This window comes from Harpegnathos saltator, unplaced genomic scaffold (genome assembly GCF_003227715.2).
Source record: "Harpegnathos saltator strain DR-91 unplaced genomic scaffold, Hsal_v8.6 scaffold789, whole genome shotgun sequence".
Taxonomy (NCBI): domain Eukaryota; kingdom Metazoa; phylum Arthropoda; class Insecta; order Hymenoptera; family Formicidae; genus Harpegnathos; species Harpegnathos saltator.
Window position 1 is genome coordinate 855,114 of NW_020230636.1, and position 25,147 is coordinate 880,260.

At 43.2% G+C, this 25,147-nt stretch overlaps 1 protein-coding gene across 1 annotated transcript in view; it reads left to right on the top strand.

Moving 5' to 3' along the window:
- Positions 1-23,878, top strand: part of LOC105181716 (neurotrimin) — an 89,884-nt gene extending 66,006 nt beyond the window's left edge. Inside the window, exons 4-8 of the mRNA XM_019840676.2 lie at positions 7,691-7,849; positions 12,351-12,479; positions 13,705-13,842; positions 16,560-16,709; positions 21,741-23,878. Coding sequence (XP_019696235.1) covers positions 7,691-7,849; positions 12,351-12,479; positions 13,705-13,842; positions 16,560-16,709; positions 21,741-21,994 — 830 coding nt within the window. The 3' untranslated portion in view covers positions 21,995-23,878. The remainder of the gene's footprint in view (positions 1-7,690; positions 7,850-12,350; positions 12,480-13,704; positions 13,843-16,559; positions 16,710-21,740) is intronic.
- Positions 23,879-25,147: the final 1,269 nt, after the last annotated feature.

Here is a 25,147-nt window from a genome sequence, read left to right on the forward strand (position 1 = left end):
TTATTCATGAGATCATTACATGAAATCATGAAAATGAAATCATCATTTATAATTATTTAATTATATCGATCGAATTGTTAGTTTCTTTTTCTTTCTCTCCTCTCGTACCGAACTAAGGCAAGAGAACTAATTGTCTTTTGCTATTCAGTTTTTTGCGCATCAGTATCAAAAATTAAATATAAAATTGACACACATATCCCTCGGAAAATAGCACCTCGAAAGATATTTCGATAATAAAAACGTCTGAAATGAAACATTAATTGCCGTTACACTGAAATATCTGTACTAGTTCCTCGTATCGATTAAATCGCATAAATCCGGTCATTCCGAAACTCGATATTCTCGTTTGGCTGTAAGTTTCAAGAATACGTCGCCCAGAAGTGCGGTCGGAAATTTAAATTATCGCTCACTTGGACGAAAAAGCAACCGAAAAGGATTAAAGATTCTACACCTCTTAGCATGGCCCCTTTCGGGTGGCTCGCCAAGATAGAGACGCCACCGTGCGCGTTACCCGCCCTTAGCCTTCCGCGATCGGTCGGATTTGTGGCGGCGGGATGCAAATGTATGTAAAGTACGTACCCCGCGCCGAAACCTTCGAGGGCGATTGTACTCTTGGCGGGCTATTAGACACCTTCCCGGCACAACTCGTGCTCCTCGTTCTAATAACCGGTCGACCTCTTCGCGCCGCAAGCCGCCCAGCCAGCCGACCTGTATAAGCGTATAGTTTAAGCCACGCCGCAACCCCTCGTTAAGATTCTTCTTTATCGGCTCGGCCTATCGTCGACCGCATTGCCGTGGCGCGAGGCTCAAGAAGAAAAGAAAAAGCGGCGCCGGCTATTTTGCTTCATCTTGTTTTATCGGATGACACGTCGCATTTTTCGGTAGTTTGCATCGCTCGACGGAAGGAACGGAAAAATAACGCCGCAGCGAGATCACCGCGAGTGATACGAGCGCGCGATTTTCTCAGCTAAGCTTTAATTACCTGTACCTATTAATTCGAATTTTTGTACGTTTGATCTGGCGGGAAATTGCAATTTGCATGTCATTTTAAAAGTACGCTCTTCAATATAATTTTTTGATACGCACGTCCTGTACTTTGCTGTTTCGCCAAGTTTTACTTCTTTCAGTTGAATAAAAGGTGCGGATGCAAAGGAGAGAAGTGACCAAGAAACCAGTTGTATATTTCTTCCTGTATTATCGAATCGTCGATCGTATCGTTTGTTCTAATTTGCATTTAGAAAGAGGTAGAATAGAACAGAGAGAAGAATTATATTACACTTTCACAGATTCGTCTCTCTTCTATTGTACATGTCCGCGAAACTTCTGGACTTGCATTATTCGACGGAACAGCACATGCGTGAAAAGCTTTACTTTAATTATGTAAAATCGTTTTCAGCGAATCGCTATGTGGGCAAGATGAAAGTCATAAAATATTACTTGTGCTAAATTTACAGTGAGTACAAGTAACTACTCTGAAACAGTAATTATCATAATTCTCTACACTGTAAGCTACGTACGAAAATAGAATTTGTAGTAAATATGTTTCGCTTACGCACTTCCGTGCGGTAATCAGCTTTGGTTTGTCAAACTTATCGAGCTTGTTTTTATCTGCGAGTTTGAATTTTTCAAAGACATGAGGCATGAAAATACTGAAATATGGAAATTGTAAATAATGCATATACATTCAGTGTATCGTTCGGAATATTAACTTGATTATGCTTGCAGAAACTTTTATTTCATGATTCAGTCAGTTGATTTATCTCACGATTATTGGATGTGTGTGACAGAGAACACGGGTTTTTATGACAACGGCGATCGGTCTTGTTTTATTAATAACTATTATATAGCCAAATTTGTGACGATCTGTGGGATTTAACGTATTGTACGTCCTAATAATCGCTATACGCATAAAGTACGTCCATATATAAACATAAAGCTTATCGCAATTAACCCTCGTTAAATTTCTTGTTCATCGTGGTGGAATTATTGGTTCGAATAATTTGCCTCGGTGTGATATTACATGTTCCCACTTATGTGACCAAATGGTTGATCGTACCTTCCCAAACTGAATATATGCAAACGAGCGGACCATTTGCGAACATAATCACGAATGCAGCTGCTCCGTTGATATCAGAGCGATCAAATTTAAATCAAGCATTGGAAACTCCAGTCAGCTGTTAAAAAATTTGTGACCATTTCAAACAGTTGAACTCAAACGAATGAATATTTTTGGTACTGGTCCTGTGAAATCATAATTATACGAACTCTCGACATGTTGGAGTAATATATTTCAAACTTGGTGTAGAATATCGCAAGAACGAGTATCGATTTGATCGATTTGCCAAAGGCAAATCGAAGAAAAATTGCAATTAAAAGCAGGAAAAATACAATAAGAATTGAATCGCTCGAATTACTCAAAATTATCTCGGATGACAAAAGGTCGATAGTTTCTACCGCAACTTCGCGTAATTCAGTTCCGATCGGGATGAGCATGCATCAATTTAGCATCACCGACACCCGCAGGTCTAAACGCTCGCCCGGTCTGCCAGCCCAGTCGAGCTTTTCAAACGTTATCGGAACGTCGCGAAATATAGCGGCCATTCAAAAGGACACTCGAAGATATCGGTGGTATGAAACGCGGTGTGTGTATGTGTGTGTGTGTGTGTATAGTCTACGCGAATAAAACGGTGTCTGCAAAAACAAACGCAAAAACAAGAACAACAAGCGCGCGCGCGCGCGCGCGTAACGTCGGTGCGCGGGCACGCGTGAAATAATAAATTCGGCCCAATTGTTTTCCCGTATCAATAAATATACTATCTGCGGATACGGCGCTTTTTTTCGCCCCGTTTGCGCCCGACGCAGTCGGGGCAAAGCGCGAAATGAATTGCACGCCGTGCCCGGTGATATCTCTGTGACCTGTGATGGTAGCGCCGCCGGCGTGGAATTGCTTTTTGCTCGATGGCCGATGCTCGCTTAATTCTTCGGAAGAATTCGCTCCGTGCCGTCGTTTGGTAGCTCTCGCTATTTGCCAGCTCCGCCATGATCCGCCGCGTCGTCAGAAGGCATCCTCATTTTGGCTTTCTCTTTGTCGTCGAGCTGATCAAACACGATTGCGAAAATGCCTTGCGCTACGTTCGTCGTCCTATCGAAAGCACCCTCCTCACTTATCGTCAGCTTTATTTCTATTAATAATTAAATCGCGCTCAACGGCTCAGCGTACGTAGCACGAAGAATTCGCGAAAAATAATGTAGAACTCGTGAACGCGCGCTGCCGCGCGTTGTCGTTATTATTGCGGTTATCAATAACGTAACGGTGAGCGTAATGTTATTTGTAGATAAAACAAGAGCCGATAGATGAAAACGCGATTTCGACGATGAAACTTTGCATTTTATTTTGTTACTCGAAATTTAAATCCAACACATCGCTGAGAGAGCGTGAACGAGAGCGAGTGCGAGAGCGAGAGAGAGAGAGAGAGAGAGAGAGAGAGAGAGAGAGAGAGAGAGAGAGAGAGAGAGAGTGAGAGAGAGAGAGAGAGAGAGGGAGGCAGAGGGAGAGAAAGAGCCGTACCACTTAAATGAAAAGAAAACTTACACACACCACGCGCGCACGTGTATATATTTCAAATATCTGCAGAATGATTGAATCGATTGTTATAGCTCTCGAAAGTTTTATCAGTGAAATATATCATCCCCGAGATCCGGCAATCATTCAAACTTCTGCACCAGCCGGAGGAACAATCGTGTATATATAACGGTGAGATTATTGTGAATAATTATAGATTTCTCGGCCGAGCGAAATAGCAGGAACACACGATCAGTCGATCAACGCGCGTCCTTTGTATTCTTTATAAGAGCCGTGAGCTTTCGCTGTGTTGCGCGATCGTAGCCGTCCCCACCTGGTCTTATCTCCGCTCCATTTCGTCGTTAGTGCACGGAAGCGCCATTCGCGCCGCTACTTTTTCGCATCCGCGGAAACTTCGTCCCGGAGCCTCTTTGCCTTCCGAACACGTCTTTCGTAACTCAGCAGAGGGGCCGCGACGTCGGTCTCCTGGAAAGGACTATTCACCAAGGTAGTCTCCTCCTCCTCCTTCGTGACCAGGAAAGAATTTGGTCCGCGTAAGCCATGGGAGACCATTCCCGGCCAAGCGTCTTTCCGGCACAGACTACATGCGCGTCAAACCGTATTCGGCTCTATTTCGTTCCGAAAGCAACTCGATAACGAAATTCTTCGCATTGTTGCCGCGAGAATATATATCGTGACCGCGACCGCAGCGGCGACAAAGATTATTTTCACGAACGCGGCGCGGCTCGATCACTGCAAAGTGTTGGCGATGTCGTAAACATTGTTCCATATCTCGTACGCTTCACCTGCGGGTGAAGCTCGCTCCCGTGTGCATGCGCGTGTAATCTTCGCACCGCGCGAATGTCAGCGCGGACATTTTCGCGAATCGTTGTATCGCGGTACGACCGAACAAATCCATGCAAGAAAATGTAACAACGGGATGTTCGTACAATACGGCGTAACTCGCGGTACGCGATGGTGCGTGTGCGTAATATGTAGAGAGGGCTATGAAAATAAATAATTTATTACGCGTGGAGCCATTGTTTCAGGTTGTCGAGCAATTTGAGGAATCGTCGTTGATTTATTATCTTTTATAGGGAGGAAGATAATTTAAACGATATATATATTAAGACGGAGCGAGTGTCCCGTTTTAGCCGATTAAGTGAAGTGGGTAGATGGGGGGGGGAGGGGAGGCCGGGTTAATGCATGAAAATCAAGTAAACTCGTTCTCGAGCGTGCGAGTAAAATATGCAACTCTATTGATATCATTACGATTGATTATTCATCACTTGATACGAGATTAATAATTGACGGTGCGATATCTATGCGTGCGATTGAATTTAACGTTGACTATTGGATCCAGGACAAATATAGATACATATTTTCAATTAACTTGAAACGCCGTTTAAGCCGATTAAGTTGAAGTACAAGCGGGCTTTTTGCTTGTTTACGATGTGACTGATGCGACTGTGTTTTTCTCATATTATTTAAGCACTTTATCCTCCCTTTTGACCTAGAAGAAACAGTTCATGCATTATTCCGCGTTTGGCTTCCAACTAGATACGTGTGCGGTATCCCTCTTTGTTGTAACACCGTGTGTTATCCAACTGTCTCTTATGCACGCTTAAGTGGAGACATTGACTAATTTAACCCGCGGGCATTGGCGTGTGAATAAATCTGTTTTACGTCAAGAACGTCGACCCGCTATTCTTGACTTGCCATGATATTTTTCCCGAAGCGTATATCTCGCGAATACGATATCTCATCCACCAGAATACACTCGTTTCACATTTGACGCGTTGCTTGAAATGAGAGAGGAAAAGAGAAAGGAGGTAGAGAGGGAGAGAGAGAGAGAGAGAGAGAGAGAGAGAGAGACAGAGAGAGAGAGAGAGAGAGAGAGGGAGAGAGAGAGAGAGAGAGAGAGAGAGGGAGAGGGAGAGAGAGAGGGAGAGGGAGAGGGAGAGGGAGAGACGAGAGTGAAAATTAAATCAATAACTTCAAGTTGGCACGAAGGAGCAGAAAGTATAATTTTTGCGTCATTAGCCGCAATAGAATCTGCGGATTAAAACTTGAATAAAGTTATATGAACCGTTTTCAACGGAATCATGGCGCATGAACGACGCGGTCTCTCCACAGTCAGTATCGAATAGCGCATAGCATACCTCGATCTTCCTGTTCACGTATTTCTACGGGAGCTTGCTGCACGAGTCACAGAATAGTTACAATAAATTTTTACTTGGTTTCGCTATTCAGCAATGCGACAGAGAGACTCATGTAACCACGGCTTTTAAAGTACATTCCAAATACGTTCACGTGATACTGTTGTACTTTGCTATTCCGGTGTTTAGCGAGAGATAATTCTCGGATAAGCGAACATATCAACAATAATATAATACCGTCAAAAGTGTCCGGCAAACTCGGAAAAAAATCTTTCCGCGAGACGCGAGATTTTCGCGTATGTTTTTGCTCATAACGAGGCGGGCAGCTCTCTAGGCTATTTTGTTGTATCTGCTAAAAAAAGAGAGAAAATCGAACGCGCGCGGACCCAATTAGCTGCTGCAATCTCCGTATATTTTTCTTCTTATTCTTCAAACAAAATGTTCCGGTGCAAAACAGCTCGATGATGAATTCAGATATTGCAGGGCGAGGAGAAACTAATTGATATTAAAAGCCACTGTCGTATCAGTACGGATCAGCTGGCATGTAAACAACGTGATAGTGACGCGCGTTACAGTGAGATGAAATATTTTGACGTTAATAAAGATCGTCCGAGTTTACGAATTACGTTATCGGAAACGCCGCTGCGTCAATTATGTATCCAGACACGTCCATTAAGATGCATCTCTTGTACTCACTTTGACATAGAAATTTAGGACGAAAATTGTTTATTCGCGTACGTGTGCGTAAATTAGAGGGTAACTCTGAACCACCCGGGGCCTGTCGCGAATTGTAAGCACCGACTAATCCAGCAATCATATCCGCCTGCCATTTACTGAGCGCGGATAAAGCGACGTGATGGATTCGATAACTTCGCATCCCGTATTAATTGCTGCCGCAACTTCACTTGGGTAATCCGCCTGCATCGTTCTCTTAACCAACTCAAATCCTGCGCGTTCTCGTTATCGGCGTATCACTTTGTAAAAGGGCTACACTTGCAACTTTTCCTCACGCTGTCTATAAAATGTATAATAGCTACGCGTGACGTGTGCGGCGAATCGTGTGTACGGAAATGCATGTCGCAAGCATGCGAATTGTACAGGCTAGTAATGTTATTCTTTACGCACGACCGTTTTAATTATCATAAATAGTATAAGCTACAATTATTTTACATAATATTCCCGACGGGGGTTTTACGGGGTCGATCGGTGGATACGCCTCACGCGAACTTCATCCGCCGACTTATATTCCCGCACTCGCGCGAGAGGCGAGTACGCGTCGTAAAAAAAAAAAAAAAAAAAAAAAGAGAAGAAAAAAAACAACTCCAATACCGCGCGTATCCTTCCGCGCAACACCTCATCTAGCCCCCTCCGGTCGCGATCTGCAACGAAGTGGCGCGCGGGTTACGACCCGTTAAAGTCACGCGCCGAAGAAGATCGCGTCGGCGAGAGAGCTCCTTGAGTGGAACAAAAAAGGGATGATCTCCCTGCGGTGCGGCGGGGAGGGTGCGTGCGCACACAAGAGCGGAAGCGCGGAAGAGTGGACGCGCGGACGTCCGGACGTGGGTGGCGGGCGGGAGTGCGATGCTGCGAAAATTCGAGCGGATTCGAGATCGGCAGGGTGAATCGAGATTTTACGAGCGGTTCTCGCCCTGCGAGCGAATGGCTCGTTCGGCCACGTACGTCGATGTCGGGACGTGTTCCCGCGGCGAGTGTGCGGTGTGCAACGCGCAGAATATTTGCGACAGGCGATAGCGGAGCATGATCGGCCAGCGAGATAGTCATCTATCTGACCGTACGAACTGCCGCCGCATACTCGCATAGCGTCGCCGCATAGCGTCCAGCTGGACGCGTTAGTGTGCGCGTTAGTGTGCGCGCGCGTGTACGCGTGTGTGTACGTGTTGGTGTACGCGTGAGCGCGCGCGCGCACCGTTTCTGGGACGTTCTCGTCGCAATGTGGTCATTGTTTCAGTGCCGCCGGATATCCTGGACTATCCCACCAGCACGGACATGGTGGTACGAGAGGGTAGCAACGTGACGCTACGGTGCGCGGCGACAGGAACACCGGAGCCGACGGTCACGTGGCGTCGCGAGGCGGGCGGCACGATCAGCCTGTCGAACTGGCACGAGGGTACGTACTCGTATCTGCGAGTTACTACGCGCCGCTTCGTCGTCGTCGCACGGATGTCGATTGTCGCGTTCCGTCGCAACGACCGCCAGATGCTGCCCCCGAGAGATAGAGAGTCCTACGTTTCGCATCTCCCCATTTCGCTTGATCCTCCGCGCGCATCTCCTTTCAACCCCGTGTCGTCGTTGCCTCGCATCGTATATTGGACCTCTAACCCGCTCCAAGAGCGGCTGCTGCGAGGCAGGCTTTTTCCCTCGCTCGTCCCGAAACAGAGTGACAGAAAGCCCGCCACCTCGTTTCGCGCTGATTGCGCGAGACGTTTATTGTGTTCCCGGCCGGATCGCTGAATGAGTTTTGATGGAAGACGCTGAATCGATACGAGTGAGCCTTTACTTGGACCCGACGCGGTCACCCGACGTCGGATTCGTCCCGGAAGCACCGTGGAAATTGTATTTGGTAATTTGACGGAACGCGCGCCACGGGCGACGTGGGCGAAATAAATTTGCTCGCTGGAGGTAGCCGGGGCAGAGTAAGCGAACCTTTTGCACTCGAGTTGCTTTCAACTTTCAGATTTACGGAAGTAACATCGCGGCTTTTCGGTTGAGTTTATTTTGTTATCTATTTGCGAGGCTAATTCTGACGGAGGGAAGTCAACAAAGTCGGCCAGTAAACCGGAGGAACTTTAGCTCTCTGTTTTTCATAATTCTTCATTATCTCGTTAATCACCACGCGCTCTCATCCTATCCCTCTCTCTCTCTGTTGACTCCTCCTCTTCGTCTTTATAGATGTGGAGTCTTTCTGGTTCAGATCGACGTTTCCTTATTTCTTCGACGATATAACATTCAACGGTAATTTACTTCTCGTGCCCCATGGACTCTCATAACCGTGAGAGAGAGAGAGAGAGAGAGAGAGAGAGAGAGAGAGAGAGAGAGAGAGAAGAGAGAGAGAGAGAGAGAGAGAGAGAGAGAGAGAGAGAGTTTAACGATTCGTTACACAAGACGATTTCTTTCTTGATCTTATTATCAGCCAACTACCGTTGGTGCGACGTCTATCGAAATAAAATCGCCGGGGATTTTTACAATACAAATTCATTTATTTAATCCATTTGTCGAGAAATTAATTTTCATTATAATTCCGAACGAATGTCTTTCTGTCGTTGCGCTATTCTCGAGTAAGGTTCAGCGGCAGTTCTAGCAATCAACATGTAATTTAATTCCTTAATTGTTGCAGAAAGAATGCGCGTCTCACGCGATGGTTCACGAGGGAATATTTTCTCGTCGTCGATGCGCAAAGATTCTTTTCGTGAAAAAAAGAAAAAGAAAAAAAAAAGAAAAAAAAAGAAAGAGACACGTCTGCACGTTAACGATTTTGTACTCTAGAGCACCATATGCGCGTGTATAAAACATTTTTGAAGCTTTTTACTCGACTGTCAGATTGAAACTAAAATAATAACGATATTTTCTGACTAAATTAAGTTCGTTCCATGTAGAGGGGAATCTCTATCTTCCAAAATCACTGACGCCCCAACAGGCTCGCCGTCCTGGCAATCCAATCACTCACACTCGCTTTCGGTTTCCGGCTTCATTCAATGACGTTCCCTGTTTTTCGCGCCGCTCGTGCCAGGATTGTTCAGATCTTTCGCTGACTAATTGCACAAGCAAGTGTCGGGGACATTCTCGATTGTACATCAGGCAGGTAGCTAAAGTACCGCTTTAGTTTCTCCCTTTCTCGGCTTCGCGGGCTCTTCTCCCAGTCCTCTCCCAGTCCCACCCGTCTCGACCCTCTCTCGCTTTTGCCCCTATTTCTGTCCCTTTTTCGCCGACTCGGTTCCGAGTTCCGTGCCACGGGAACACAGCGACGGCTTGCGGTGCGACGTACTCGTAAAGTATTTTCGTCCTTTCGTACGAGTCCGTGCCAAGGGGGCGTGAAGGGACGACGGAACTCGTCTCACGTGGTGCTGTCGCAAGACATCGCGCGCGCGCGGCGACCGTGCTTCCGGTGATTTATTCACCGGACGCAACTCTTATTTCCCGCGGCCGATTTTAAGGAATCGTTTTAAGCATTTGTCGCGTCTCGATGTCCCTCTATTCGTCTCCCCGTCTCTCGTGCAACCCCTCTCTCGTCTTCTATGGGAAGGTTCGCTCGCGATTCCATTAGGCGATAAGTACCGGAAAATAGAGTATTCCATCGCGCAGCTGTGCGCCATCGCTCTTAAGATTTTCGCATTCGACCCGCGCATTTCGTTTGACTCCCGGTGGTAGTCTCGGTGAGAATAAAAGAACTTCCTCTTCGTCCTTTTATTCTTATATGATAATCGGTACTAAGAGATTTCGCTTGTGCGGCGGGCGATAAAAGTTTGATGCGCGCATTTATCTCGAAAGTCTCAACAGGTGCGCGGATAGACACGCTCTCTAAATTTCTCGCGAGGGAATGTTATTGCACGGATGATACGAAGGGGTGAGAGCACGATTAGAGGTAATCGAAGCTGCTGGATGTGGATAATGAGCTATTCGATAATGGGCCGATGTAATGATTCCCGGACGATATTAAATCGTTATCAAATTATTAGAGCCAATATGTCATAATTCTCGATCGGCTGTTTATCCGCGAGTGTAAAATATCTTTTCACCTCCGAAGGGATGGGGACTGCAAAATCCATTGTTTTTCATTTATTCAAGAGTCTCGATTATTGCGTTTCGCTTTATATTGAAATTTGATCAAACCGCGACATTAGAATGGCTGTTAATGTCGCTTTGGTTTCATCTCTTTAATAACTTATGAATCCTTAATCAGGTGACGTTGATTTGACATAGATAGGCCGTTGATCGGTATGCGCGAAGAAGAGGTATGCAAATTACGTATTATAATCAGTCTGTAAATGAATATGCTAGATTGTCAATTTAACTCCGTCATTCGCGCATTCGTCACGCATAACCAATTGTAATTTTAATATACAGATCGATTAGCACGATTAATTGTATGACGACGAAATTAAGGAAATATACATTTTAATTAAACTTGAGATCAATTGTTTTACAATTTCAAGCTAGTCGACCGTGTTACAGTGCGTGAACGGGAATTATCGGAAAATATCAGAGGGCAAATATTAGTTTACGGCAGATAACATTGCAACTGGCATAATGAGCACTGCTCTCTTTATTTACTTTCGTACAATGTCAATATTTATATTACATTTAGTGCGTTTATTGTCAATTTCGCGACGAGGATAACATCGCGTCACGTTGTAACAGCAAATCGACGTTTCTTACTCATATTTATCTTTTTTTTTCCGTTGTTAATGGCTGCATCGCGAAATATTTTAATTGCTTTACCGCATTTCAGATGGAGAGAAGAAGAGAGGGTGAGAGGAATATTGTATAGTCTGTATGTACGCGCGCGCGCGCGCGCGCTACCTAAATTGCACTCTGGAATATTTTGCAGGATATGACGTATAAGTTTAAACACGTTTCACATTTCACGTTCTCGCCACTTGCTTACCACGTAATTATCGTGTGTGCGGTGTATTGTTTACATTACGCGATACGTGTTACATGTTACTCCCGTGTTACAGAAGGGACGTCAGGAAAATGAGGAGAAAATATGACAAGCAGTTCAAGCGTAGGAATTATTAGTCACTTGGGAGAATTAACGAAACTCTGACAGACAGATGAGAGCGAAACGCACGAAGGCTGTTTTCATCGTTGCTATAGCGCGCGTGTTATTCACAGGAAAATAACAATATTTTTCAACCGAGTCAAACACACAGATACGCATACGAGGCATTTAAATCGGCAGAGCTGTGCACCTGCCTTTGAGGGGAAAAAGTGAAATTCAAATAGCGAAACGTTTCGAGCGTGCTCTTGCTTTGATGCACTCGAGAATTATCGTTCTTCGATAAACGAATGCACTGTCTCGTCACTCTAGTGACGGCGGTAACTACAAAAGATCGAGCCGATGATAGATCACATGGTAGTGCACAACCGCGATTCTTCCATGCAGTCAAAAATTCTTTCAACCGCGAGGCAAACGATACACATCCCGGGGTATGCGAGTAAACAGATTCTCCCTTAACCGTGATCAAAAATCGTAACAGCATTCGATGTCTCTCCGTCAGCTTCACTGTGATGCAGATTTTTGTTATTTCTCTATTAATTTCTTCAGCTAATAAGGACAATCAGACGGATGATATCGGACCAAATAGAACTTGCGTAACCGATCTCTTCCGTAAGCTAATGTAGATGAAAATGATTTGTTAACCTCGTGTAAGTATAAACATTGATGTATTTTGAGCGGAGGAGAAAGCACGAATCTACGATTCGAGATCTGTTCGTTCCACGGGAAAATTAACGACGCGGCGTTAACACGCGCAATTGGTTAGATCGTGCCGTAGGATCGTCCCGTCAGGCTGCGAGCGAAGCATGCATAATAACAATGTACCGTAACCCGCGTTCCTACGTGCGCGAATTTGTATGTATAATGTCTGCATCTGTATAAACTGTTGCAGTGGCGAGTATCGAAGGCCCGGAGCTGGAAATAACACGCGTCACGCGTCTCCATATGGGACCGTATCTCTGCATAGCGTCCAACGGGGTGCCGCCGACAGTCAGCAAGCGGATCGTTCTCATTGTTCACTGTACGTAACTTCACTGTGCAATCCTAGATTTCGCTTTACGACCGGCGTGAAGGAGGGCTTCCATCAATGTGGCAAGCGGCGGAAGGCGGCGAAGTAAAATATTGACACGAATGGCTTTTCTATCGCGACGTGAGAGACGTATCGCCTCTGTTTATCCGCGAGTGTAAAATATCTTTTCACCTCCGAAGAGATGGGAACTCCAAAGGGATTGTCGCGTGAGATTATTGAGTGGAGATCAGCGTTCGTTACGATCGTTATTAATTAATTTGTGATATTCGATGCATTCTGCGAGAGGAACACCCAAGTGTGACATCGTACTATTGCGGTTTCTGTCCTGAAATGGACATTTTTAGCTCGCTGAAAAATTCAGTTACTCAATTTCCGAAACGTGCTTTATTTTTCACGAATATACGCTTGCTCGAAATATGCGAAATGCGCGAATGATATTTTATGCGGTTCCGTTCTATCGCGGATCCTTTCTTATCCACGCCGCGCCTGCCACAAAATATAATTTAAATTGTCGTACTCCCGCGCGTGGTGTGAGCGATCTCGCGTAATGACGCCTCTCGGGGTAGGCATGGTGAATAGCTGATCCCAAGGGCCATTGTTCCTCGAAACGGAGTTAAATCTTTCCCGTCGCTGGCCGCGTAATTTCACCGCGTGATGTCACGAGTCGCTTGCGACGAGAACGAGTGACGTTTCTGGATTGATTAAAAAATAAGAACCTTCGTTTCGAGCGAATCTCTTTTAGAAATGAACGGTGGAGCTCCCACGTAGGGCTTTGCATTAAACGTCAGATGCTGTATTCCGGGATGAGTTTGAAAAGGATTTCCTCTTATAATCAGACGAACGTCTGATTATATTCTATTCTTTTTTCGCATTTCTCAACCTCTCGGCTCGAAGCATCTTGCTAGATAACCCGCAAATTAAGATGCTGTTGAGTGAAGTTATATATAATAATAATAATCGGTTAGAAACTGCAGACACTGCAGTCTTTTCCTTTTTCTTTTCGTAACGTAGGATTAATCTATCGCAACTTTATATTTCAATATAAAAAATTCGCGAAAATATATCAGAAACACGTGTATTATAATTATACAAAATTTTGTACAAAGTAATTGATATCTCCCCCTCCTCCCCCTACAGCGATCAGTTGCGCGACATTTATTTTCAACGTTTCTATATTTAATCCATATATTTTATCAAGACGCGTCACTTTGCTCAGTTCAGCCCATGGTTTTCATCGAGAATCAGTTGGTGGGTGCTTACGAAGGGCAAACTCTTACGCTGGAGTGTCGTAGCGAAGCGTATCCGAGACCCATTACTTATTGGACGAAGCCATCAAACGAAACTATTGCCAACGGTGCGTAAATACTCCTATCTCTATTTTAGCAAAACTCTCTCTCTCTCTCTCTCTCTCTCTCTCTCTCTCTCTCTCTTTTCTTACCCTAATGATAAACTGAATTACCAAATACGGTACTGTGCAAGGATCGCCAAATGATACTCGCTTGTCTCGGTCGGGAAAGAGGGAAACAACGAAAGTTTCTCCGCTGACTTAAAATCATTATTACAAGTCGCTTGTCCGTTCTTTTTTCGCGTGCGCGCACTAGGAGGTGCACGGCGCGGCGCACGCACGAACAGCTGTAATGCGATTCGCCTTAATTACACCGCGCTAACGCGGTCGTTTCACTCTAATTGCTACCGTGCACCTTTGCGATACGCCACAGGGGTTAAGGGCAAGGGCAGCGGCATTAAAAGTTAAGACGTGTGCGTGCCGGCATATAGCGTCGCTAATCCGTGACAGCACCCTCCGTACAGGTAGGCTAAAATTTCTTCCGTAAAGTGTTATAATGGCACGGTACATTCGAATCAATTAAGAGCACGCGGCATTGTTTGTACACGGATACCGTTTCTTACCTACCGGCAACATTTTCTGCTCCTCTCTCTCTCTCTCTCTCTCTCTCTCTCTCTCTCTCTCTCTCTCTCTCTCTCTTTTCCTCTATCTATTTATTTGTCTATCTATATATTTCATTTAATTAATGTTTGATAAAAGTTGTCAGTGACTTGGCGAATAAACTCAATGTTGAAATTTTTGTCGGTCTGTCACGAAGGGAAAACGCACCCCCTTAAGCGCCCCTGCAAGAAAGTACGCAAATACGCGAACACTTTGTCTTGTATAAGTACATAGTACACTTCCCTTCATTTGTTTTCAACTGAGAAACGACCCCGTGAGATTCATGAGAATTCTTACGACGACGGGCGTTCTGCGGCTCATACATACGCTCATATATATACATACGTATATATGTATCGATATAAGTATCCTTCCTCATTGGCTGTTGATAGTAGTATTGTCTTTATTCGCCCAATGTTTTCGTTAGAACACAGCACAATTCTCATTAGTATTCGGAAGAGTTATATGAGAGTGCAGGGAAAAAACACTCGCGGAAAAGTACGTTACTCGCGATGACACAAAGCTTTCGCTCTGTCGAGCCGATTCGATTTTCAAATTAAATTCCTGCCGGCTAAATTAATAATACTTTGAAGAAATGATAAACCGGCTGAAACATCCAATCAACTATTTCTCATCAACTATATGTGTGGAAATATATATATATATATACACATGTATATATGATACATATATATGTATATACATACACTTATATATATATACATATATATACACACATGGGAATACATATGTGTGTACGTGTGTGTTTGTATACGTCCGTCCAATTTTGTTATTGAAAATATTCCGATAAGATGCGCATGTGACAAAACTCTTTTTTCAAGTCTACCGTGTTTATGCGCCTTTTGAGCAATGTTTATTCATAAAATCGCGCACATTTATATGATCGGCGACGCGGCGAGTAAACTTTCGCGAAATAGTGCAATATGATTGTGGCGGATAAAGCGCCACATACGCGAACAAGCGCCAGTAATTCTCTAATATTTCTGTGTTGACACGCGATTACTGTAGCCTCGAACTAATAATATGAAGATCGACATTTGTGCCGTTTTCCACATTTCAGAACAAAAACGACACTCACACCAATAACATGGCCTATACCTGCCACGCACACTTTACACCAGATTCCATGATGCTTAAGTAGCTTGAAACAAAGTTCGTACTGCCATGTGCATCGATCCGAAATTTTCCGTTATTCCGTCTGACACGAAAGCTCGTCTAATTAACGTTACAAACATTGCGCGCTGCGGTGAAAGGAATTAGTTTTTTTAACGAGAAACAAATACATCAATACGAAAAAAGCCGATTTTGCGAGTCGTATACTTTCGATTAAGAATTTTCCGAATTATTGACTCGTGTGGGAAGTACAAGTACGATTTTAATCTGTATAAATGTACGCGCTGTTTTGAGTTTCACTCAAGCTGTTTTTATTTCGGTACCCTCTTGCAATTTGGTGTTCGCTAATATATTTATTATGACAAATCGATATTTTATAAACCTTATACATGAAATACTATTCCATCATATCAATTAAAAATACCGATATCTTGCTTGACTGATATAATATTTATATTATGTGTGCATATGGATCTGCGGATTAATTATTTAATAATAATTATTTGATAGCTCTTTGTTAATTATTGATATAGTCAATCATAATTATTTGATATATGATATATATATATATATATATATATATATTAAAAGTAACATGCTGGAAAATATTTAACATTTACTATTTCCTGTAATAAAAGCGTTATGAAGATCATTGTAAAAATATCACTGAAATATCTAACTAAATGTTGTAAAGACAAATTGGAATTTTTATATTTCAAGCGAGAAGAAACTACTTTGTCAAGGATTTAATTTTATGTTCTCTCTTCTAGGGAATATAACGAGTAAGAACTTGAATTATTGCGAGCATTACAATTATCCCCCGTTGATTCCAAGTTTTTACCGGCTGTCGATAGATGAAAATTCCTCACGGGGATTGACAATTCCAATACCCAGGATCTGGATCGTAATTTCGCGAGCTTTTCCGAGATGGTGTGTCATCTCGATATATTTATCGTGCGTAATCTATGTGTCGATACTTTTGCACTTTTCAGACGAGAATTATAAAGTCGAATCAATCCCTAAAGGATACGAGATCACGATGAAGCTCGTCATAAGGTCCGTACGAGCACAAGATTTTGGATCCTTCCGATGCGTGGCAACAAATTCTCTCGGCGAGACTGATGGGAAGATAAAACTTTACAGTGAGTACAACATTGCAGACCTACTCGTCTTTTTAAATTATATTTATTACATAAAAATAAAATAGTGCTCTTTCGAATTGACATGACGCTTTGCATGTGCGAGATGTTGAGTGTAAAATCATTTTTGCGCCGAGACAATTGTTATTTTTCAAGTTGCTCTTCAACGGCTTTGTCACATTATCCATTTCATTCTATCGTATCGAAAACTGTACGCACTGCGCATACCTTATTTAATTTTCACAATCGGTATATTATTTCAATATTCATACCGCGATGCGATACGTAATTTCCTGATATTGAAAATTTACTGATAATTAAATTTCATCTCCCACATTTCGTTCTTTATATTTTTCTTCTTCCCGCATTCCTCGGCTGTTTTCCCTCAATAATGTTGATTCGCACGGAGAAAAAATTTTTGGTTACTTGTACGAACCGAATGAACGTACGAACAGTAAGAAATAATAAACGTTACAGTATTGTAATTTTACAATTTGCAAAAACTCAAAGTTGGCAAAATTTCCATTATTTTCGCATTATTTCCAACGGCATCACAGCGTGTGCATACGTGTGGATATAAAATTTAAATCAGTTTCATTTGTTGCTGCAACGTATGTGATACGAAACAATCTCATAGTTTAATTTGTTTCATGAAAATATATTGTACGAGTCGAAACTTATCGCGGCGAGTAACATTTTAAATATGCAAACAGATGACGGCACACGCAGCGAATGAAAAAAAAAAGGATCCGCTCCCATGCGATCCGTCTCTCGAATAACATGCGAATTAATTAAATAATACAGCACGTATATATTTTGATATGGCTGTTTCGGGGGCAGCGGAATATCCCGTTCCGGAATTAAACCGGCGGGCGTGATTCTTAAACGGATAACTTATCGGTTTATCGCCGATCGATATACCTCCTCGACGTAATTGCCCCAATCTCAGTGTACCAATGTGCCTCGTCCCTCGCTTCACGGCGCCATCGCTAGATTCCATCATCGTTCCGTGCATACGAATTTCCGAAGCCAAACATACTCCGTCTTCATCCTGCCGACCTGCGCAACTCCTGGCGATCGCCCCATCGTGCTGATGGGATAAAAAGAGAGGCAATCTCGCGGGACGTGAAAGATGTTGCTGCTCATTAGCTAACGACATTAGTAGCCTCGCCGTTTCTTCTCGTGCGACGAAGAACGCGACAGCCGCTCTCACGAGAACTTGCTGGCTTCTCGCAGGTGCACTCATTCCAAATAGCGAATAGCGCCGCGCGTCCAGGACTCATTGCGTCGTGTCACGTCATGTCATGTCACGTCATCTTCGTGTCACTACGTCAACTGTCCGTCGTCATTATATTTCATTTGGTCTCTCGCGCGAGATTCAAGTGGCAAGCACACCAAACCGCATAAAGCACGACCCGTCCGTTCCGTTCGACCTCGCTGATGTTAATTGATCGCCTCTCCAATTAGAGTGTCGACGCAGGGGTGGAGGGTAGGGACGAAGGGTAACGAGGAAGGATGGACGCGGTAAGGGAAACGCGGTCTCTGCTCAAAGAGAGAGTGGGAGAGAGAGAGAGAGGGGGGGAGAAGGGGAGGAGAGAGGCAGAAAGGGAGAGAAAGGTGGGAGGAAAGGCGATGTCTTTAACGAAAATCGCCGTTCATGATGATTGGATAAGGGAGAACGAACAGAAGGCGGGGGCGAGGGTGAGAGGCAAGTCGCGGGGAGCGCGCGCGAGGCACTTAATTACCGACAATTGCAAATAAAACGCCGGCTGCGGTCGAAGCGACGACAGGAAAGCCGTGAGACACGCCCGCACGCCTGTGCGACGTCACGAATTTCCATTCTCGCGAATCACTTCTCCAGTAATTAGCCCGGCGGGTTAATCCAACGGGTCGCGCCCCATTGAAATGCCGGTCGATCTATGCATGCCGCCCTGTCGCTTGTAGCTCGGAACTTTTTCCGGCACCGGCGGCACGGCGCACACGCTTAACAATATTAGCAATAATTACCGAGGGGGAACGAGCCGTGGATTATATGCTCCGCTGAAGTCGGTTAACTTCGATGGGAATCTTACTTGTGTTCGAAGCACGGAGGAGAAGCATGGAGGAGGCAAGGAGAGAGAGACGAGAACGGGGGGGAAGGACGAATTATCGACGGACGTGGCGGGCGAGCTAGCGAACGAGCGAGTCGCTTGTACCGGAGAGGAGAGGCGAGTTACGAGGGGGATGCTTTAAGAGCGGCTAAGAGTATAAGGAACTTTGTGCTCGAGTCGCTCGCGCCATCACGTCGGTCGTTCCGAGTCTGTACAATGACGTGCACGCACGGCATGCAAGTCTCTGCATGATGGCCTATATTCAAATTGCATTATATCGCCGGATGAGGGGAGAGTACGCGCGCGCGCGCTCGCTCACGCGCGAGAACCCGCTCGCGCGCGTATACATATAGAGATGTGACCGATAAATACGACGTGGTGGAAGGTATGGTCGTTAGTTCACTTTTGCTTCGCTCGCCAGCGAGTGTTCTTTGAGGGTTGGTTCTTTAAGGCGCAATTGGTCCGGTAGATCTGATCTCTCTCACGGCGCTCGGCACATTGGTACGCGGTGAAATAACTCACGGAGATTAATTGGCGATTCGTAACTCCTCATCAATCGCGACTCTCTCGCTGTCTAATTGGCGCGTTACAGTGAAGTTAGTCGTAGCGTTTAGTCGTAGCGTTTAGTTGTAGCGGGTTGAGTGTTATTATCTAAATAATTAGATCGAACCACCCACCAATACCACACACGAATACACGTGTGTCACGTGTGGTATTGGTGGAAACTACTTCTCCCTCACTTTATGCTTAATCGCGTCTACATAGTAGCAGTAGTAGTAGTAGTAGTAGGAGTAGTACGAATAATACAACTGCACCTCTCCTCACTCTTTACTTCCTCTATCTTCTCTCCCCTTGCCCTCCTTTTCCTCTTTTCTGATAACGCAGACGAAATTTTCTAAGGCGGAGTTATTATCTTCATGTTACTCGTAATTCTTTGCGAGAGACGGATGAAAAGATGAATGGAAAGAAGACAACTTGAATTATTTTACTTTCCACGCTTGATCATTGCTCACCCTCAGACACTATTAAGCGTGTTACCGTGAAATGGCAGGCATAGCCGGTAGTGAAGTGAATAGAATTGCGGTTCTTAGTGTAGAACACATTACCAACTAATTGCAGTGAGGTGGAAGAGCTCCGAGAGCATCTTAAACCACAGTCGCAATATTCATTACCGCGGACATAGCGAGCATCAAAGAAAATGATAGACAGCGCGCAGATAAATGTAGATTCGTAATTTAAGGCATTTCGGACCGGTAACCACCGTTTCGACGGTTACTCCGTGGATACATAAAGCTAGTCGCAATTCCGATATCTGGATGGGACGTGTGTAATAAGGGACGTGTGTATTAATTAATGTATTTATTAGATTGTTATTGCACCAAATTGTCAGGATACGCCGGCAGCATACATTTCGCATCTCTACTTCGGAACATGCAGCGCAGCGTATGCTTTCCCAGATTTGCAAGCAGTGCTATGGGTAAACATATACGCATTGACCTTGCACAAGTAAACACAATTGTCGTTTGCAGATTGAAATCAACGTTACATAAGCACTCCTGCACATCGAACGAAAGTTGATTATTGTTTCAAGTTCAGTCCGGACGCCAAGATGATACGCGCATAGAAATTTTTAAAAGTAACATTTACCCGACTGTGCTAACAATAATCGTATATCAGTGTGATAATCGTGCAATAATTATGTATTTAAATAAATGTGAAGCCGAAACTAAGAATTTTATTTTACATCGACGAGCACGAAATCAAATCATCTTTTTGATAGTCATAAAATTTGAATAATAAAAAGGACCGTTTAATTCATTATATGGCAGCGAGAGCAAGAGAGAGAGAGAGAGAGAGAGAGAGAGTCTCTTTCGATAGTGTTCAAACCTATCGAAAATATCTCTATTGAACGAGCATCAGCGCTCACCTTTGTCCGCGATCTCAATTGTCTCTGACTGTCACCTCGACATGTTGCACGGTCGGCGCGCTGTCATGCTGCGGATTAATTAGAAAAAGTGTACTACCTTCGTCTCGTACGTACGTAACGTCGATGCACACGCTAGAGAATTAATATCGCTCCTCCCGAACTCTCGACATTTCGACGGAGCGTGCAAGTGACAAGAGCTCTCTCGGTTTTGTGGAAACGCTCCGTTCGGACGACATTCCAATACGTCAAACCGGGAAGCGTCGTGCGGAAAGTCCGACCGCTTGGCCGATTATTTTTCCGGTTATTACTCGCGGACAGGCTTTACCGATATCTCGATTCGCCATTTACGCCCGTTCGTTTCGAACGCGATCCGACGTAAAGCGGCTTTCCCCGTTGCATACCGTGACGGATGTTCAATCTCCATTCTGATGATCACAGCCCGAATTCAGGCGTTTGCGTTTATCAGCGCGATCCCGCCGATTAACCGGCGAAAATCACGCTCATTTATGTTGCTGTCTTGGCCTGACAGGTTTCTGTTTAATAATAGAAGTTCGAATGCTCTTCCTTGATTGAAAATCAAAAGAAGCTCTTTTAACGGCGAAATTAAACGGCGAAAACGTGTAGACATCGTCGTGTACGTCTCGCCTTAATCTCGGCCGTAATGTGTTTCAACGCAATTCCAATACGAAGAGAGACTTTAGTTGCGAATGTTGCAATAGGAAATATCACTCAAAGAATGTCGCGTTCTCTTTTATCGCTCAAACAGTCTGTATACAAAAGCGAGAGTAATAGCTACGGAGTTTTGCGTAGAGAAAGAGGGGCAACGCACATTATTCTCTCTCAAGTCACTTACAGAAATCATAATATTTCCTAAGAACTAACTATTCTCTACTATTCTCTAGAACTATTTCCTAAGAACAAACACATTTAATGTGTGCGCGTGTGTTTCGTCTGCATATGCGTTGGCAGGTTTCTCTAATTCCGGTTACCGAATTTATTGTATCGACGCATTTTCAGGGATTGACAGGCCGCCAACGACGCGGAGGCCAGGCACGAGACGGGAATCGAAGAAGACGTGGAAGATCGATCATAGCCACGAGAAGAAGGCCGCCGGTATGAAGGACGAGCCGATGCTGAAGGGTGACGATAATGACGACGAGCAGATCGATTTTCAATCGGCTACGGCCTCGTCGGTCTTTCATTGGCATTTATTTACGAATCTCGGGATAACCGCCATAACCGCGATACTGACCGCCGGTTTGTCCACGTAGACACGGTCGGCGTCGCGATGCGTTCGCACGATTACGAAAACGAAAGCGACTAGCGTAACGTACGAAGAGCGTTTGCACATACGAGAGCGGACTTCGCGTATAGCAAAACGTCACAACGAAGGATTGCCGATAAGAATAACGCCGGCGCGCGCACACAGTGGGTCTTGCGGCAAAAAAAGTATCCGCAAAAAGTGTCTCTTCCTGTGTACGTGAAATTTGCATGAAGCGGCCGTAAAGCGACGAGAGCTGTTTTTATACTCGGAGACTCGGAGAGTTTCAAGTACCCGGAACTGATCGAGCCAAAGTGACCAGGGTGCTTCGTGTGAAGCGCAATTAACACATTGCAAGCTGAACGTGTACTAATAGACTTTCCTCTCTATCCAAAGACGTAGGAAGCCACCAATCTATTAAGCTCTTTGCACCGAAGGTGCCAGCGTAGCTGGCTTTTACCGTTTCCATTCTAAGCGGTAACTTTGTTGACCTCATAGTCACTTAACGCTGAAGAAGTAAGTTCGGTGGATCCAGGAAAAAGGGGATATATATATATTATTTGCGATCGCGCTTCTTTCCTTTTAAGCTGTTGAAATGGGTTATCGATGGCAGAATGGAACGGACATTTTCCAATCTGTTTAAATCGTATGCAAATAGATTCTCGATTTTTCATATGCACATGTACACACACACACAGACACACACACACACACACACACACATACATACGCATTGCGAGAACTCGACGAAATATAAAATATCCTCTATTGATTTGTAGAAAATTGGCTTTTTCATTTTCATTCCTTTCCTTTCTTTTCATCGGATAGACGCAAAGATAAAAGAATATATTGTAATTGCTTTTGTATTTCAAAGTATTAGCAAAACGTGCAGTGTTTGCAGTACGTAAATGGCACTTAAATGCATAAGGGCGCAAGGAATGAGAGAGTGATTGCAATGCGCGTATGCGCAACTGGATATTTAAATAACTATATTGTTTTGTAAAAGAACTGCAGATTGCTTTTCGAAAGCTGCAGTTTCTATGGTAACATATTCCAAATTTATTACGAATGCATTAGTTTATAAACACAAAAGATACTCAGATATTTTTTGCCGAATTTCAAAATGTTCATCAGACTTCTTGATATTTTCGTTTGTTAATCTTTCCTAACTACAACATGTGTAAATGTTAGAGAATGCTAAAGTTCGTTGTTTCACGTAGTGCATATCAATTAAGAGTAACAGACTGTTTTGTACATATACCCAACGAGAATAAAAAATCTTGAAAGGATATATTGAAATTTATTCATTTAAGGATGTAACGATAAAGAATGTAACGAATAAATGAATAATTTGGACGGTAGGCGCTTGCGAATTATAACGCCATTATGTTAAGTTATTGTTGCTTTATGAATCGATACATATTTATACGATATATTTACGATAAATTTCATCAATCTTGATTTCACGTACATTTCTTAGTTCCTCAGGCATAAATTACGTTGCTAAACCAAAAAAATGTGTTTCACCGAGAATATTTCTATCAGAAAGAGATTTATTTTGCTTAAATATGTCGCAATGACTCTCAGCTTCAGTTACAAAATGGATTTGCGATGTTACAATATAGATATTATTCCGGTGATCTACTCTGGTGTCTATAAAAGAGGCTTGATTTTAAGTGTTCTCCAAGGTGATAAAAATATGAATAGTTTTTATTACATTTGTGAACAATACAAAGGTGCAATATAATTACGCTTTATAAAATGTGCTGATGGGATAGCGTTATGAAAAATTTAGAGGAATATGTCTCACAGACGACGCATTCGTTTTATTACAGCATCATCAAAACAATAATTATAATATCACCGGATTCTTTTCGTGAACTCTGTTATTATTACTGCGGTTATTTCATTAGATATTTTAATGAAATAACCGCAGTAATATTTTATATTTAACCGAAGTAACATTTTATGATAATAAAAGATAAGTTTGTCATCGCGTCATCATTTAATAAGTTTTAGGTGATTAAGAAAAGTATAAATAAATATAAATAATATCATGTCCATAGTTATATATTTTCAACAGTTGTAATTATTATTTATTGCGAAAGTGTCCAGCTTGAAAGAAAAGAGTGGCCAAAATATTTATGCGCATTTTTTTATCGAAGTTGTTATATTAAAAAGAAGAGATAAATATCATGTTGCCGAAATGTCAAAAATTATTCTACTCGCTCCAGTCGCAGTTTTATTTCCCCGATTTGTGGAGACACGTGTTCTCAATTCTCGCGTTAAATTTTGCATATACGCCTCCAATTGTTAATCTACCTAAGGTAACTATCGCGTTTATGTTACAGGATGACAATAATTTCTCGAAAATGACTTCCGTCATTATAACGGAATGTTCAATAAAGTATTTTTAATTCGAATACCTCGAGACCATGCGTATAGTAAATAGATTTATTACGTATATTGTAAATACTAAAGTGACATACATCTCCGTAGGAAGTATTGATAACGAGCTCGCGAATTTGTTTCGTTCGTACGATATAATTTAGCGATTAATAGAGATCAGAATTTCGTGAGACTTCACTCTGAGAAACATTAACACGTATTGGAGAGCAACCAACCTGTCTTGTTGACGTATCAATTGTCGACGATGCAATTGTTTTCACATAAAATTTTGCTTAGTATAGTTTACAGATAGGACCTTTTTTACACCTTACGTATTCACTATTACGTATTCACGTCGTCAGGGCGGTTGATTCGTCTTCGCAGGTATATCGGACCACCCTAAGCTCATTGCGAAGCTATACGGATTTCTGAAGCTTATTGATTAGTATTCTGATAGATAAATAATGATCATGTAGTATATACATCAACGAACAGTGGGAATACCGTAACGTAGTGTTTCTTGAATTGTAGTCCGTAAACCCGTTAAAGGATTCGTAAATTTCTTACAAAACGAATCATCATATTAATAGCGCAGATGTTAATAAAAATTTTCATATATGTCATTTCATATATTTCAGGAATTAATACGCAAGATATTTTAGAATTACAGATGAAGACTTGACTGACTAAAATAAAACTCGAAAAGGAATAAGAGGATCTCGAATATAAGTCCGCAAATTGCATCATTTTCGAAATATCGGTTTATAGTCTTTCA